This window comes from Maniola hyperantus, chromosome 10 (genome assembly GCF_902806685.2).
Source record: "Maniola hyperantus chromosome 10, iAphHyp1.2, whole genome shotgun sequence".
NCBI lineage: Eukaryota > Metazoa > Arthropoda > Insecta > Lepidoptera > Nymphalidae > Maniola > Maniola hyperantus.
This window is the reverse complement of record NC_048545.1, coordinates 1,137,048-1,155,352: the sequence shown is the minus strand read 5'-3', so window position 1 is coordinate 1,155,352 and position 18,305 is coordinate 1,137,048. Positions and strand designations below refer to the sequence as shown.

Here is an 18,305-nt window from a genome sequence, read left to right as displayed (position 1 = left end):
TGGATAGATCTTCAAATATGATATTGAGGTTTCGAATATTTAATTTTTTGTAAACTGAATAGTTTGCGCGAGAGACACTTCCAAAGTGGTAAAAGAAAAAATCAGGAAAGAATTGAATCAGGATCAATGTAAAACGCGACAGGAACGCGTCGCACACCCGCACACCCGCACACCACCCGCGCTCGCACGCACCCGGCTAGCACGGGAGCTGTGCGGGTGTGCAATTGCCATTTCAACATGTCGCGTATTATAGGTACCAACTATATCATCATCATCAAAAACCGATAGACGTCCACTGCTGGACATCTAAGGTCTCTTACAGGGACTTCAACACGCCACGGTCTTGCGCTGCCTGAATCTAACGGCTCCCTGCGACTCGTCTAATCTGATATTCTGATATCGTCTTCTAACGCTGCGTCTTCCAGAGCAAGGTCGCAATTCCACCACCTTGAGACCCCAACGTCTATCGGTTATCCGGACTATATGCCCTGCCCATTACCACTTCATGTTCGCAACCCGTTGAGCTATATCGGCTACTCTAGTTCTCCTACGGATCTCCTCCTTTCACGATTTGATCACGTAGAGAAACTCCGAGCATATCTCTCCCCATCGCCCGCTGACTAGGTACCCACTTAGTCATAATTATTTTGTTTTATATCGGCAATTTCAATGCAGAAGGTAGTTGGACCTGTAGCATAAAATTACCATGCCTGAAGGTAGGTAGGCTAGCTGCAATCCAGTTTTCGAATGCGTTTGCAATTTTGTGAAGTTGGCAAAAACATAATTAGGTATGTGGCCTTTGAGAAAAATATGCAAAACCGTGGAATGCTGACGCTTACCTATATGTAGGTTATGTATAAAACAGAATAATGTTTACATAATATCAATGAATTTGTTTTTTTTCCTTAACGGTCATGGTCTCTGAATACAAACTCTTTTGGTTTGGCTCTCATTTGAACATCAACCAATCATACTCGATGTAATATAGTAGAAACATTCTAGAAACTTCTTCCTGCGTCGCTCCCTCAATTTTGAGGGTCGTGGCTCCCCTTAGATACAATCTTTGCTACTATGTTTTTCCATTTCCCTCTGTTTCTTGCCGCGTGGATTGCATCGCAGATAGGTGTGTCGACCGTCTCTTTTATTTGGTCTGACCAACGTTTCGGGCTACGTCCGCGGGGTCTCTTTCCTTCGATCTTCCCAGTGACCATGAGTTTTAAAGTTTAAAATTACACGGGTTTTACAGATTTGTACGTACTTACTAGGTATGAATCTGCCTACTGATTCGCTAGGTCAGTGTCGAACACTGAATGATAGCCACAGAGCTCATTTGACATATATTTTAGACGACCTCCCTGGCTCAGTGGTGAGCGCTGTGGTCTTAATAGTGGGAGGTCCCGGGTTCGATTCCTGGCAGGGGTTTGGAATTTTATAATTTCTAAATTTCTGGTCTGGTCTGGTGGAAGGCTTTGGCCGTGGCTAGTTACCACCCTACCGGCAAAGCCGTGCCGCCAAGCAATTAAGCGTTCCGGTACGATGCCGTGTAGAAACCAAAGGGGTATGGGTTTAATAAAAACTGCCATACCCCTTCCAGGTTAGCCCGCTATCATCTTAGACTGCATCATCACTTACCACCAGGTGAGATTGCAGTCAAGGGCTAACTTGTATCTGAATAAAAAATAAAAATTTTTTTTTTAATTCATTGAAGATTTTCTACGAAAAAGTATTTTTATACCACTCAATGAAGCAGCAATGTCGAACAAACCAATGTCAAATGAGCTCGGTGGCTATCGTTCAGTGTTAGACACTGAGTTAGCGAATGGCCCGCTGGGAAGTCACAGACAGAGCCGCACGGAGTGTTGGTTTGTCCTTCAATCACGGAGCAACGGATCGACGTGATTTTTTGCATGGGTATAGTTAAAGACCTGTAAAGTGACATAGGTTACTTTTATCCCGGAAAATCAAAGAGTTGCCACGGGATTTGTAAAAAACCTAATTCCACGCGGACGAAATCGCGGGGCATCAGCTAGTGTTTCAATAATGCCTGCTTTTACTGAGTGACGCACTACATAAGGTACTTGTAACATTTAAAAGCCAAAACGTGGTGCGATGCTATAGATAAAGTCACTAACAATTTTACTACCAGGTTTTTATTGCATTGCAAATGATAATCACTACCCATCACCCATATTATAAATGCAAAAGTGTGTTTGTTTGTTGGTTTATTGGTTTGTCCTTCAATCACGTCGCAACGGATCGACGTGATTTTTTGCATTGGAAAGTGACATAGGCTACTTTTTATCCTGGGAAATCAAAGAGTTTCCATGGGATTTTTAAAAACCTAAAACCACACGTACGAACCATCAGCTAGTAAAATAACATGATGAAAAGTTTGAGTTTTTCCAAGGTGGCAAGAGCCCGTTTGATCGTATCGTTTTGAGAGAGCCATACCTTAATAACCTACCAGAGCTCCAATGGCAAGAGAGTCCGTGGATTCCAAATTTATCAACCTCTTTTCCACACGGACATATTCTGTGCTAATGGCACAGTGGTGTTCCCAATCTGAGACTTAGGGCCGATTCACACCGGCGCGGCGCGGCAGCGGCTGGCAGCGGCGCGGCGAGCACTTTCAGTGTGAAAGAATTAGAAGACCAGTATCGCTTCATGATCATGATCAACCCACCGCCAGTTCACTGCAGAACACGGGTCTCCTCTCAGAGTGAGAAGAGTTTGGCCATAGTCTACCACGGTGGCCATGTGCGGATTGGTAGACTTCACACACCTTTGAGAACATTATGGAGAACTCTCAGGCATGCAGGTTTCCTCACGATGTTTTCCTTCACCGTTAAAGCAAGTGATATTTAATTACTTAAAACGCACATAGCTCTGAAAAGTTAGATGTGCGTGTCCGGGATCGAACCCCCGACCTCCGATTAGAAGGCGGACGTCCTAACCACTAGGCTATCACACTAGGCTAGTATCGCTTGAAAGCCCGAAAAGAGCCCGCGGCTGGCGGCGCCCGTCTTGTCAGTGATACTGCCCGCAGCAGAATCTGCCGGCCTCGTCGCGTCGCTGCCGGCCGCTTCCCGCCGCTGCCGTTCCGGTGTGAATCGGCCCTAAGGGTGAAATCTATAGAGTGCACTCTGACAGATTAGATTTTAGACAGAGTTAAAACGAGACAGATGTGTATCTCTCACATAAATCTGTCTCGTTTTAACTCAATCTTAAGTCTGAGCAAAGTCAAAGTGCGCTCAATAGATCTCAGGCCTAGAGCCACACGAAAACTTTCGTAATTCGTTCTATGCTAGAAGCCTGACATTATTTTTATGTTATTTTTTATAGAATTTGAGGCAATGATGACTAATATTCTCCTTTCTCCTCCTCCAATCCCATCCAATCCAGTTTGCGTCCACTGCTGGACATAGGCCTTTCCAACAGCGCGCCACCAAACACGGTCCTTCCTCATCCATCCGTTCCCCACCACCTTCTTTAGGTCATCGGTCCAGCGGGCTGGGGGTCGTCCCATACTGCGCCTACCGGTACGCGGTCTCCACTCCAGAACACGTCTGCCCCATCGGCCGTCGGTTCCGCGACAGACATGACCTGCCCATTGCCACTTCAGCCCGCTAATCCTTTGAGCTACTCCCTCCTACTAAGCGTTTACCTTGTGCTCGGAGTAGATACGGCAATAGTGAAACGGGTGCGGTTTGAACCGGCGACCTTTCGGATTTCAGTCCACTCCTCTAACCGTTGCGCTATTGAGGCTCTATCTATTTGGTAAGGCATAACGAGTTAAAATTATGTTTATATAATATTATGTAGCTCGGTTGCAAAATTAGTACCTACCGAACACACAAACAAACAAACAAACAGAAAGACAAGAAAGCGTGATAACGAGAACGTGGTAATAAAAACTCTTACATAACCAAGTTAATAATTTTATTTACAATATTATTTACAGAATTAAACACTATTCTAGATGGGTATAGATATTCTCATAGAATTATATGTTACATACTAGATGTTGCCCGTAACTTCGTTTGCGTGGATTTAGGTTTTTTTAAATGCCAAGGAAACTCTTCGATTGTCCAGGACAAAAAATACCCTACGTGCATCCCCGGGACACTTATTACCCTTGTACCAAATTTCGTTAAATCAGTTAAACGGATGGGCCGTGAAAAGCTAGCGGAAAATCAAAGAGTTCCCATCAGCTAGTATCAAATAATATTATCAAAACCAGAAAGCCATGCCAAGGGTAGGTTAGAAACTGCTTGTGTAGAAGATGCGTATTCACTCTTGCCTTGAAAATAATAATAATATTCAAATTACTTTTCGTGGATTTGGGTAATGCGGGCGCTCTTTTTTTTTAAAGAATATTAGCCAAGTTAATTGCTGACTAATATTCCCCTTTCCCCTAAAATTAAGCGTAAAGCTTGTGCTAGGAGTAAGTACGATAATAGTTCAACGGGTGGGATTTGAACCGGCGACCTTTCGGTTTTCAGTCCGCATCTTTAACCGTTGACCTATTGAGGCTATAAAAGGCTGTGGAAGGATGTTCCACATCACAGAACAATTGAATACTAAACTAAGCTGATTCCTATTTCCATGTTCCACATCCGTATCAGAGACATTATATTTTACGAAGGCAGGACCTCTGCAGTACCCTTTTTATACTTCTTGACGTCATCTGGTAAAAGTAACGCAACGAAGCCACCAACTGAAAAAAAAAGAATTTTTAACATCATTCTAGGTTCTAGGTCATCTAGGTACAATTGCCTACTTACCTCTCCGCCGTTTTTTTGTCTTTATTAACAAGATAAAACTACAATCAGCTTTTAGTTTTTTAAATCGACTAGCTTATGCCCGCGACTTCGTCCGCGTGGACTACCTAAACAAATCTGAAACCCCTATTTTACTCCCCTAAATTCAAAAATTCTTTCTTAGCGGATGATCTGCATGCCAAATTTTAACCCGATGCGTCCGGTCGTTTGAGCTGTGCGTTGATGAATCAGTCAGTCATTCAGTCAGTCAGCTTTTCCTTTTATATCTATTAAAAATATGTTCCTGAAAAAAACATATTACACAAACAAAGATGTAATATCACAACATCATGTAAATGATGAGAGCGTGGATTTGACTTGCAGCTCCTTCCAACAGTGCCCGGAACTGCAATTACTCTTTTTTTTTTTTTTTTTTTAATTTTTTTTTTAAAGAATATTAGCCAAATTGCTGACTAATACTCCCCTTTCCCCTCCAATTAAGCGTAAAGCTTGTGCTAGGAGTAGGTACGACAATAGTGCAACGGGTGGGATTTGAACCGGCGACCTTTCGGTTTTCAGTCCGCTCCTATAACCGTTGAGCTATCGAGGCTATAAAAATTACTCTTTTATATAATACGGGCATAATATTGTTTATCAAATCTTTGCAAAATAGCAACCACCGAGTTTCTTACTGGTTCTTCTCGGTAGGAAAGACATTCCGAACCAGTGGTAGATGCGTTTGACGATCCAAAATTACTTGTAAAAGTTAATTGAATAAAAAAGATTTTATTTTATTTTTATTTGATATACATATATAGAAGATGAAGATTCTTTGAAAAATTTTTTGAATAAAATCTTTCTATATCTATCTACATATGCCACATCAGACTGGAACACCAAATAAATAAAATAGTCTTAAAACCTTAGATTAAGGAATTCATAAAATCATAGTCTTGTTTGCTGATGATAAGATCACTATTTTAAAGTTGTTAAATATCCATTTAAAATCAATCGATATTTAACAACTTTTGATGAAGTAAACAATTCTCTCACTAAGGTATACAGTGGTTCGAAGTTTATAACCTGCTTCTCAACGTGGAAAAGACCAAGTGTATCAAATTCACATTACCAAATGTTAATCAGGTAGAACCACTGTGCGACTTAATAATGAGGAATAAGATTTAGTGAATACCGCTATTTTTCTGGGAATAACGTTAGATGCGAAACTTCAATAGGGCTCACATATAAATAACTTATCGAACAGACTTAGTTCTGCTGCGCGGTAAATAAGACTCGCCAGTTAACAGACATAGAAACGGCAAGACTAGTATATTTTAGTTACTTTCACAGCATTATGTCAGGTATTGAGGTATTGCTGCTGATATTATTTCTATTTTTGTGCTGCAGAAAAGGGCTGTTCTAGCCATATACAGTATGGGGTCAACGGGAGTCGCTGAGAGCTAAATTTAGAGAAGTTAAAATTATGACAGTGCATAATCAATATATTTTTGAAAATTTATTGTACGTTCATAAAAACATAGATTAAAAAAAGTAACTGTTATAATGTAAATACAAGAAATAAAAATAAACTGGTAATGCCCGCCTCTAGGCTAAGTAAAGTTAGCAATTTATTTGTTACGAACAATTTCTATACGTTTTTATAATAAGCATCCAGAAGACATATTGGAGATGTCTCTCAACAAGTTCAAAGTTTTCATAAAACGTAAACTTATTGAAAAATCCTATTACTTACAATGTAAAGGATTATTTGAATGATAAGAAAGCTTGGGAATGAGTTGCTTAACAGCTTTTTGTTCGTTTGAATAAGTTTAAGTGATTTTGTAATGTGGTGATTATAAAAAAAATACCCGGCTGAGTTTGTTGTGGGCTCTTCTCAGACCTGGGCACGTTTGCAACCTTCGTATCTTTAGTTTTAAGTACGTATTTAATTATCACCACTATAACATCATACAAATTAACAATTTTGACCATCAGTAAGCGTAACATTTTACCTATTCTGAATAAATAATATGAGTTTGAGTTTGAGTAAAACTTACTAAATGTGAGTCCAGCAAAGCAATAAAAGGCAAGCTGACAGTCAGTAACCAGCAGGTTCTTGAGGATGTTGATGCCCAAAACTGAACTGACTCGACCAATCATCAGGGTTAGACAAACTGCCATAGCCCTAAAATAAAAATAAAACATTTAGGTACCTACTTTTACTAATGTTAACTTCGTCTGCCTTGATTCAGGTTACCCCGTAAGAAATTAACTATGCTATGCTTGGAGTTTCTCTACATTATGAAATCAGAAAAGAGCAGAGCTAGAGTAACCGACGTCCGCCATAGCTCAACGGGTTGCGAAGCTGAAGTGACTTTAGCACATTAGGCACATAGTTTGAAAAACCGATAAATGTTGGGGTCCCAAGGTGCTTGAATAGCGACCTCGCACCAGAAAGCGCAGCCTTGGAAGACCACCCCAATAGGTGAACAGACGACATCAAAGGAGTCACAGGGAGCCGCTGGATTCAGGCAGCACAATATCGTGGCGTGTAGAAGTCTAGTCCGTACAAGAGGCCTATGTCTGAATGAATACTAACTTGACGTAAGTGGGGAAGACGTCAACGCTGAAGGTGGAAACGAAGCCGAAATTGACGGTCCCAGACAAGTATACCATCAAGCATACCGTTCCGATTATCCAGGAGTTTGTTGCGTTGACGCACAGCCCTGCTGTACCGGCAACTATCTGGAATACGAGGAAAAACATGATCATTACTTCGCTCAGACAGCCAAAGAGGAAAGGAGGAAGAAGAGAGAAGAAGAGACCGCTAATACGGAATACCCTTAGAACCAGCAAAAAGCACAGCCAAATTTAGAGCCTTTAAATGTAAAATTCATGTTACGTCCTTTTTAGCAATATTAAAAAGAAAAAGATGCAGATACTCTAAATTTAGTTTAGAGAAAGACAACAGAATCGGCGCCAATATTGTGCCAATTTCCAAAACCTTACCTGTACTGCAATAACCATGCGTTTCCGTCCAACGTAGTTGACGACTGTGCTGAGTACGATGTTGACGACTCCAAGCGTTATGCTGGTCACACATACTGTGAGCAACGCGAACGTGTTGAGGCTGCAATCACTGGTCTGGAAGAAGCAACGGGAATTTGCTTGAATTTGAATTGGCTTCGGCCGTGGCTAGTTACCACCCTACCGGCAAAGCCGTACCGCCAAGCGATTTAGCGTTCCGGTACGATGCCGTGTAGAAACCAAACACTGCCATACCCTTTCCAGCGGGGTGATTCGCTAACTCAGTTTCTTTAGTGTTAGAAACTGAGTTAGCAAATCGCCTATCAGGTTAGCCCGCTACCATCTTAGACTGCATCATCACTTACCATCAGGTGAGATTGCACTCAATGGCTAAGACTTGTATCTGAATAACAAAAAAAATAGGTAATTCATACAAGGCAACGGGACGCGTATGTGATATCCATATAGTGGGACACAAATTCATAAGCCTTGAACAAGGTAGATAAATCTGTATGCATTAGGCACCACCTGCAGCCTTCTCGTTGCTATCATGCAACCAATGCATAGAGCATCACATAGCTCAAAGGGTTGCAAAGCTGAAGAGGCAATAGGTGGGGCTCATAGTATAAAGAACCGATAGACGTTGGGGTCCATGCCCTAGCTGCTAGACTTAGGTCTCTTGTAGGGACTTCCACACGCCACGGTCTTGCACTGCCTGGATAAAGCGGCTCCCTGCGACACAATTTTTTTTATTCAGGTACAAGTTAGCCCTTGACTGCAATCTCACCTGGTGGTAAGTGATGATGCAGTCTAAGGTGGATATCGGGCTAACCTGGAAGGAGTATGGCCGTTATTATTAAACCCATGCTATACCCCTTTGGTTTCTACACGGCGTCGTACCGGAACGCTAAATCGCTTGGCGGCACGGCTGTGCCGGTAGGGTGGTAACTAGCCACGTCCGAAGCCTCCACAATCCAGTTGGGTAGGTCCAATTTCGAGAAAGAGGTCAGCCGCCGAATCCAACTCGGTTGGGCAGCGTTCAGGAAGCTTCGAGATGTCTTCTTGTCCAAAATTCCTCAGTACTTGAAGACCAAAGATATAATTAGATAAGGCTAGCTTTAATTTATTGTAATATTTTCATTAATTAAAAAAACCGGCCAAGTGCGAATCAGAGTTTTTTACCATTTGGCTACGGAACCCTAAAAATGGATTTCGCAAAGTACTTCCTTCCAACACAAGAATTTTGTCAAGATATTTTTACCTCGGTTAAAGTTGAGTTTTGAGTCGACAGCAACATTTGGCAGAAGGACATATTAGCTTCACCTTTTTCCTTTGCCTTCATTATCGAGTCCGCGATGAAGGGGAGCCACAATATGAATGGACTTATCCTGAAAAATACACTCAAAAAATTCAATGTTGAACTATTTTTAGGGCTCCGTACCTCAAAAGGAAAAACGGAACCCTTATACACTTTGTTGTCTATGTGTCTGTCTATCTGTCGGTCTGTCAAGGAACCTACCTACAGGGTACTTCGCGTTGACCTAGAATCATGAAATTTGGCAGGTAGGTAGGTCTTATAGCAGACCTAAGGCGAAAAATCTGAAAACCGTGATTTTAGGATTACGTACATCACACACAAAAAAAAATTGTGGTCATGAACTAATAATTAGTATTTTCAATTTTCGAAGTAAGACTACTATATCAAGTGGAGTAGGTATCATATGAAAGGGCTTCACCTGTGGATTCTAAAACAGATTTTTATTTATTTTTATGAATCATAGTTTTTGATTTATCGTGCAAAATGTCGAAAAAATACGACTGTACAACGGAACCCTGGCCTCGGTGCGCGAGCCTGACTTGCGCATTAAATTAAATTAATTTAAATTATTATCCTGTGATTTTATAGTACCTATAAGATATAGTAGGTGCGCGACAGGTTGAAATGGCAATCGGGGAGGGAACGTCCCGCACACACGCACAGCCCCCGCGCTAACCCGGTGCGGGTGAGTGCGGGTGACGTGCGATTTGCCCCAGCCCCCATTTGCCATCTCGACCTGTCGCTTACTGTAGGTAGGTACCTACATAACATTTTTTTTTAATATCTTTATTTTTAAAGGTCTTTTATACACTATGTACCTACATGACAACCCTATCGTACCTTATAATATAGATTAACTTAATTAACAATTATTACTAAAATCAAATTTTATATAGGTACCTACCTAATTTTCTAAACTAACTTAAGTAGCTAACTTAAAAAAAATTGTGTATAGGTATTCATATCTCTATATTGAAAGTCATTCGGTATTTTAAGAATAGAAGGTACATAAAATTATTCTTACCCAGTATAAGCTATAATAAATAACACCGCCAAGAGCACAGTATTCTTCAGTAGAGGAGGTTTCAACAGCGGCAACGTTTGTGCGAGCATCGAAGAAAACATGCCTTTGTTGGGCTCCCCAGTATCTTCTCCTAAAACTACTGACGTCACCTGAAAATGGAGTAAACCAGCAATAGGGTATTTACCCTTCTTAGTAGTTCTGTACCTCAAAAAGAAAAACGGAACCCTTATAGGATCACTTTGTTGTCTGTCTGTCTATCTATCTGTCTGTTAAGAAAGCGGCAGGGTATTTCCCGTTGACATAGAATCATGAAATTTGGTAGGTAGGTAGGTCTTGTAGCACAAGTAAAGTTTTGGCTACAACACAAAAAAAAATATGCTGTGAACTAATGATTAGTATTTTCAATTTTCAAAGTAAGACTACTACACCAAGAGGGGGCACTTTCACATGAAAGGAATTTATCGTGCAAGAAAAAAAAATCGTAAAAAAAACCCGAGTACGGAATCCTCGGTGCGCGAGTCTGACTCGCACATGACCGGTTTTTTAACTTGGTAAATAAGCCCTGTCCACCCATAAAAAGATAAAGTTCACAAACCAAAGCTAGACTATTACGTCTTACTTGAAACCAATGACAAATACCAATTGGGTATTTGACTACATCAAAAATAAATTATTTTTCAGTGATTATTAAATAGAGGGTCTTCAAAAATACGTAAAATCCACGTCCTTTGTTGGTTTTAAGTGTAATAACCATTTTAAATTATCGATTAAACTAAAAAAAGCACGTCAAATGATTGTGACGTCACACACCGGTATTCCATAGAATCTCGCATACTAAGCGCGCGTTTTGACGTTTGATAAAAAGTTACTGATTTGACTAGTTGTCAAATACCGTATTAATACAACTCACTTCATAATCCTCAGCATTGTTCCCCGAATTGATCGCATAAATTCCTCTCAACACCTCTAAAGCCTTTTCCTCTTCGCCCATACACAGGTAATACCTCGGGCTCTCATACGAACAGAACATGCATATCGCTCCCACTGCGCAGGTCGACGCAAACACCAGGTTCAAGAGCCGCCATGAAGTGAAGTAGATGTTGAAGTATGGGATGTAGTAAGAGAACTTCAGTTGTAGGACCGGAATCGCTAAAACTGAAAAAAAAAAACAATATTTGAAATTCTACAAAAAAAGACAAGATAAGTACAGTGCCTACGCGCCCGAGAGTAATGTACATCGACCTTCAGAAGGAGATAGCAAAATAGAGCGCAGTCGTATGAGTGACAGAGACAACGCTCTACAAAGCCGAAATGTTATTCTAAAGGCCGATGTACATTACTTTCGGCCGCGTACGCGAAGAGATATTTTACATTGGTTTTACTTGTGAGTTGTCACACGACCGCCCAAAAAAGAGGTGTAAAGTTGCAGGTTTTATGTAGGGAGGTCTCGGGTTCGATTCCCGGCAGAGTTGGAATTTTATAATTTTTAAGTTTCTGGTCTGGTTTGAGGTAACTTTCATTTTTTCTGCCTTCAATCAGATACGAGTATCTACCTATCTAAAATTGGTGGCAAAAAAACGTAAATGTTAGGGGGCATCCATAAAATATTACGTGAGGTGTTTTTTTGAATCTTCTGTCCCTCCCCCATCCCCCAATCTAACGTGAGATTTTTCAAAATGTTTCTTACGTAAACGCGTTGGATGCTTAAGTGAAATTATTTTCTTCCGAACGAATTAGTGAATGATCTTAATCGTAGGTATATCTGGATTAAATTGACCAAAATAGTATATTTTTTTTGTTTCAATCAGAAAAAAAATTGCATGATATTTGCCGAGACATCTCACGTAATTTGTGAACGCCCCCGTTAAGAGAAGTATGCATCAATAAGCTTACCAGCCATGCATCCTGTGGTCACAAGATAGATGGTAGTCGTTAGAGACACCAGTATGGATCGCCGGTTTTGCGGTGTACATTCACTTAGCCAGGTCAGTGATAACGCTATTGTACCAGCTAAACTGAAAACACGAAAAAAATACTTATGGTATCCAGTTGTGGCGCTGTACCAGAAAGAGCAATTTACTAATAATTCAGCGATTCCAAAATAAAGTGATTAGGGGTATCGTCAATGCACCCTGGTACGTCAGGAATGTAGACATTCATCGCGATCTCCAAATGGGCTTCGTGGACACAGCTATTAGCAAACACGCTAAATCCCACGAACGCAGGCTCCATGAACATGTTAACGTCGAGGCTATCCAGCTCCTCGACAACACAGACCTAATACGTAGACTTAAGAGGACCTAAGCCTTTTGAGCTAGTGTAGTTATAGTGAAAGTGTAGTGCTAGTGCAAATCAAAGATCACACGAACAAAGTGAAAGCATAGTACTAGTGCAATTTAAAGAACACAAGAACAAAGTGTCTTCCAATAAGGTATCTTAACTATAAACTAAGCTAAGTCATTGGACAGATTCTTAGGTATAAGTACGTTTATAAGTTTAGGTTAATATAATATTGCTTATTAGCCTCTTACATAGGCTAGATTGTAATGGTAGTAAAGTACTGGTGTCAGTGCTTTACGACAAAAAAAAAAAAAGTGACAACGCTATTGTACCAGCTAAACTGAAAACACGAAAAAAATACGATTGATGTACCAAATATTTATACCAAATACCAAACCTAATATCAGTCAGGGTAAATCTATAGAGCGCACTCTGACAGAGTTAAAACGTGACAGATGTATATCTCTCACATAAATCTGTCTCTTTTTATTTTAACTCAAAGTTAAGTCAGCAAAGTCAAAGTGCGCTCTATAGATTTCAGCCTTAGATTCCACAAGTCGCTTAAAGTTACGGCCACATCTGCGTCTTTAGATCGCGGGATGCGGAAGCGATCACGACGCGAACTTATCGCGCACAACTGCGCAGCGGCAGCAGTGCGAACCTAGGGTCTTGGACTGTTATAGTACCTAATAAAATGAAGTGATTTTTTGTATAGCGGTAGTTTATGGAGCTAGAATTAATTATTAAAGGGAATAATTTGAAAAAAATCACGATTTTTATTATTCTTAACATGAACGTCACACTGTACGGAAGGTGAATAATGACGTCACACAATTTAAAAAAAATTACATAAGAAAGAGAACATCTACAAAAGAAGAAGAAAGAAGAAGAAAGAAAGTACCTAATTTCTGCGGAATTAAGTGATTAAATGATTAATGATTAAACGTAAACTCACGCGCCAGCAGACATAAACTTCAAAACGCAGAATACAATCCAGTTAGGAGACAAGGCAGCTGCAGCACCACATACGAAGGCGACCCACATGCTCCACCCAAGGACCCTCCTCCGCCCGCGGGTGTCGGCCATGTAGCCCAGGAAGTGGGACGACGCTATTATACCTGCAATTGAACCAAGCGGTGGTAAACTAACGTGGTAGGGTCATCAGCCTTCTTTTCGGAAGGTCGGGGATTCGATCCAGGCACGCACCTCTAACTTTTCCAAATTATGTGCATTATCTTTAACGGCGAAGAAAAACATCTTGAGGAAGCTGCACGCCTGAGAGTTCTCCATAATGTTCTCAAAGATGTGTGAAGTCTGCTAATCCGCACTGGGCCAGCGTGGCAGACTTCTCATTCTAACAGGAGACTCGTTCTCAGTAGTGGGGCGACGCGGCGATGGTTTGATCATGATGATGATAAAACAAAAGTAATTTTAAAAAACCACCACATTATTATCTCAAGAAAATTCCCACCACTGTGTGATTAATGGAAAAGGGTCACGACCCTCAACAATGAGGAATACAAAGCAGAGGGAGATACATTTTTTTAAATTATAGACTGGCGTCTAGCTACTTTCAGACCTGTTCGCAAGTGATGATGCATAGATCCTTTTTTTTTATTCCGGTATAAGTTGGCCCTTGACTGCAATCTCACCTGGTGGTATGATGCAGCCTAAGATGGAAGCGGGCTAACCTGTAAGGAACCTAAAAGGAAAACTGACACTGAAGGGTGTTCCACATCCTTGCAATTCTAATTAAAAATGGGGAAGCAAATTGCTTTGTACTTTTCTGTGGAATGTTTACTACCCTCGGGGCGCAGATTTTGGAAATGCCTTACGATACGATAGTAGTAAGGTAACACAGGAACCTGCCCCCCGATTGTGTAAGAAAAACGTATTCATCGTTATCGTAATCGTCAACAAATTCTGCCCTTTGATTGGTTGATTCGCTGTTTACATTTTTTCACAGCCAATCAAAGGGCAGAATTTGTTGACGATTACAATAACGATGAATACGATTTTCTTACACAATTGGGGCGCTGCTGGTCAAAAATTTGTAAGGCACACTCTAACAGTATTACATACCTAAAAGTGGCATGCTAGCCATGAGTCCCTGCTGCGTAACTGTGGTGTTGAGGTCGCAAGCACTCGCGGGCACCAGGTAAGCCACGGAGACGACCTCAAACGTCATCCCCATGATCAGACTGAGGCTCACCAGTAACGCCCAGAGGTTGAACTTGCCGAAACCTGACAAAAAGAACATTTGAACAGCTGGTGAACAAAAATACTTCCGGTTTGGTCCACTGACTTATGATGACCTTCCTGGCACAGTGATGGCACTGTGGTCTTATTGATGGGAGGTCCCGGGTTCGATTTCTGGCAGGGCTTTAGAATTTTATAATTTTCAAATTTCTGGTCTGGTGGGAGGCTTCGGCCATGGCTAGCTACCACCCTACAGGCAACTAAGTAGGTACAGTTTTGAAGCAAGTAACGTGTTTTCCTTTGTGCATGTAATCCTGTATTCCCGAAGAATCGTTGTTTCACAGCAAAAACTGAATGTTTTTGTACCTATGTTTTTCCTACTGTGAAATTTGATTTCATGTGAACCTACCGTTTTGTTCGCTTCACGATCGATGCCTGGTTTCTTCATGATGTTGTTCAAGCAAGTGATATTTTAATTGCTGAAAATGCACATAGCTCCGAAAATTTTGAAATGCGTGCCCGGGATCGAACTCGCGATCTCCCGATCAGGCAGGAGTCTTAGCCATTAGGTATAGGCTAGCACCGCTTTAAAATTATACCTATCTATGCAATATATTTAGGTACATATAATTTTCAAAATATTTAAGATCGATGTAATGAAGTACGTCGGAAAAGTATATATTATGTACTTAAGATAAAAAATTACATAGTCACTCGTAATGTTTGTACAGTGATATAAGCATTAGCATAGTATTACAAGAGACAAGACATTTAAAAATACTATCGGTAATCGGTAGGTATAGACCGCTAGAATTATTTCGAACAACTAGGTATTATTATCAATAAGTATGATAATTTGAGACGAATATTTTCTACAAAATAAAGCATAATAACATAACAGAGACGGGTAACATTGGTAACTCACCAGTCATATTCAACGCCTCCTCAAAGTTTACCGAATTTTTGGCCATCATTTTTAAATTCACAATTTTTTTCTTATTTCTCTAATAACTTGTTTATTAAACCCTTCTGTTTCACATTAAAAAAGTTGTAAAATGGCTAAAACTTTTTCTTTCTATTATTTTTAGAAATAAGGAAAACAGCGTAACTGTTGTAATGTGGAAAAAAGCGCTTCAATGCGATGTTCGTTGTACGATTTCATCGTCCACACAAACGCGCGCATTTAATGGCATCTTACAGCGCGTAGGTACATACCGAGCAGCGACGTCAAGTGAAGGCGAATTATAAGTTGTAAATGCGGCTGATAGACACCGAATGATCGTTCTTGCAAGATCGCTGCTGCAAAATCAACTAAGACGAGCGAATCAGTAGGAGAGACCGAGAAGGTTTGTGAAAGAGGAGATACAAAGTAAATCGTAAAGCTATTTAGCAAAGTAATGTTAAGCGTTTAGTTTAATGAAACGTATTGATTTAAAGGCTATCAAATCAAATAATCAAAAACTTACTTTTACCCATTTTTTGAAACAAACATCCTAACCATTATACCCATCCCGACCCATATTATAAATGTATGTGTTGTTTGTTTATTGGTTTGTATCACGTCACAATGGAACAACTGACTGGGGTGATTTTTTGCATGGACATAGTTAAAGACCTAGAGAGTAACATTATTTACCGGCTTATTTTTTACCAGTTAACAAAAAAGTCGCTAAATAGAAACCTACCGAAAATCGATTTTCACCAACTCTGTCATAAACCAGCTGGGCGATTGCGGAAGAATGACAGCTACAATGTCACGCTCGCTCACTATTGGCTACAATGCATTGTTGCAACAAAATCGCAAAAATTCAACCAATCAGAACAATTGAGTTAGTAATAATGATTGATGCAGATTTCTTCCGTCACTGACTCTACAACAGCAAAGGCGCGCGAGCGCGTTCGGTTTCCGTCGGTCACACTTCGCCTTCGTTCGTTCTTCGCTGCTCGGTCTGGCTATGGCCTTAATTGTTCTTACGCTGCGTGTCGTTACCGTTGCACCTTAGGGTGAGATCTATAGAGCGCACTCTGCCTTTGCTTAGACTCAAGACAGAATTAAAACGAGACAGAGCTATATCTCTCACATAAATCTGTCTTTTTTAAACTCAATTTTAAGTCTGAGCGAAGTCGAAGTGCGCTCTATAGATCTCAGCCTTAGTAGATTAAGGAAATATTTCCTTTATCTAAGCGTTGCAATATTCCTTCTTTTTACTCTGTGGTTTCTGTTCAACACTAACAGTGGAATGGAACGCACATTTATTTTAATTTTGAATTTAAAACGTGCAAATCGTTTTAAAAATAACGTTCAACCTATTCTAAGAGTTATCAAACAGTAAGATTTTAATTATGCAAATTTTCAAATTGGTTCTTAGCTATTTTGTTATCGTTATCACTATAAGTATAAGCATATTATTATACCTTGAACAAACAGATAGATATGTAGGTACACTTTACTACTGAATTAAGACGGCGGGTTTCAGAGTGACAGCTACAAATCTTTTAAGAGGAGTTTAATCGCAGTGCGCGCTAAACAAACACCTCAGATACAGTACGCGGCAGAAAATAATGTACATCGACCTTTAGAAGGAGATAGCATAGCGGAGTTGTAGAGCATTGTCTCTATCGTTGAGACCGACAAAACGTCATATAGGTATGAGTGACAGAGACAATGCTCTACAAAGCCGGAATGTCATTCTAAACGCCGATGTACCTACCTGCAGTATTTTCTGTCGCGTACCTACTATAGTTTGCTTCTTAAACTATAGTACGTGACAGGTCGAGATGGCAATCAGGGTACGGGGTACCTACTTATAAGGTGAATTGTGGAGGGGGACGTCTTGTACACCCGCTCAGCGCCCGCGCTATCCTCGTATGCGGGGCGTCTCCACCCCGATTGCCATCTCGACCTGTCGCGTACTATACGTTCATTTGGAGCGTACCTGTAAGTAGTGAAATTCAAATGAAAACCAAACTTCCTATCCCTCCCGATAAAAGACGCCCTAAGCACGTCCTTAACGATCCCGACGATCAATTAATCGAGACTGACAATGCTCCCTATCTCGTAGGGCTACACAACTCAACCTTACATCGTTAGAAATCGGTGACGTTAGAAATCGGGGACCTCGTCTTCGCCGGCGAAGACGAGGTCCTCGATTTCTTCACCCGGACTTGGAGCGAGCGAAATAACAATAATATATTTCTCCATTCCGGGCTTTGCCAGCGTGGTGGACTATGGCTTAAATAGTCTTTTGTGTTACTTTTAAGTCTGAAAGGAGACCCGTGCTCAGTATTTGGCTGGCGATGATTGAGATGATGATAATGGTAATTAATATTGAATGCGATAAAAGTTAAAAATAAGATACTAGCAAAATTTTCCTTTCAAAAGAAAATAGCAATAAAGATATTCAGCGCCGAAAAATATTGTTGAAGCGTATGAAATGGACAATGTCACTACGCCGTGGGCAGGCGCAATCACTACATTACCCTAACCCCTCACGTATCTTGGTTAGTTTGTCCTTCAATTACGTCACAACTGAGCAATGGTCTGACGTGTTTTATTGCATGGGTATTTCCTCAGTGCATGAAGACCAAAGTCTTCGAACAGTGCGTGTTGCCAGTGATGGCAGCATTCATATGGATCCGAGATATGGTCGTTAACTATGGGCCTCATAAGAAAGCTCAGAGTTACTCAGCCAGCGAT

The 18,305-nt window shown here is 40.7% G+C and overlaps 1 protein-coding gene across 3 annotated transcripts; it reads right to left on the bottom strand.

Moving 5' to 3' along the window:
* Positions 1-3,973: 3,973 nt before the first annotated feature.
* LOC117986072 (putative transporter svop-1) lies at positions 3,974-16,334 on the bottom strand. 3 transcript variants are annotated; one of them, XM_034972892.2, is made up of 11 exons: positions 16,294-16,334; positions 14,492-14,653; positions 13,365-13,527; positions 12,023-12,144; positions 11,040-11,284; positions 10,130-10,278; positions 9,049-9,175; positions 7,770-7,904; positions 7,360-7,505; positions 6,818-6,945; positions 3,974-4,717 (listed from the first exon to the last, which is right to left on the bottom strand). In XM_034972892.2, exons 2-11 carry the CDS (start codon positions 14,601-14,603, stop codon positions 4,638-4,640), a joined length of 1,407 nt encoding a protein of 468 aa, XP_034828783.2. In that variant the 5' UTR covers positions 14,604-14,653; positions 16,294-16,334; the 3' UTR covers positions 3,974-4,637. The 3 variants fall into 3 exon arrangements, with proteins under 3 accessions (XP_034828783.2, XP_069357510.1, XP_069357511.1); XM_069501409.1 differs by lacking the exon at positions 16,294-16,334 and adding an exon at positions 15,534-15,664; XM_069501410.1 differs by lacking the exon at positions 16,294-16,334 and adding an exon at positions 15,018-15,177.
* Between the last annotated feature and the right edge of the window lie 1,971 nt (positions 16,335-18,305).

Coding starts and splice junctions, on each gene's coding strand:
- LOC117986072 (XM_069501409.1), bottom strand. CDS start 15,582: ATGATGGCCAAAAATTCGGTAAACTTTGAGGAGGCGTTGAATATGACT. Junction 12,145..13,364: donor AAGTTTATGTCTGCTGGCGC/GTGAGTTTACGT, acceptor TCGTGTTTTCAG/TTTAGCTGGTACAATAGCGT. Junction 11,285..12,022: donor GACCACAGGATGCATGGCTG/GTAAGCTTATTG, acceptor TTTTTTTTTCAG/TTTTAGCGATTCCGGTCCTA.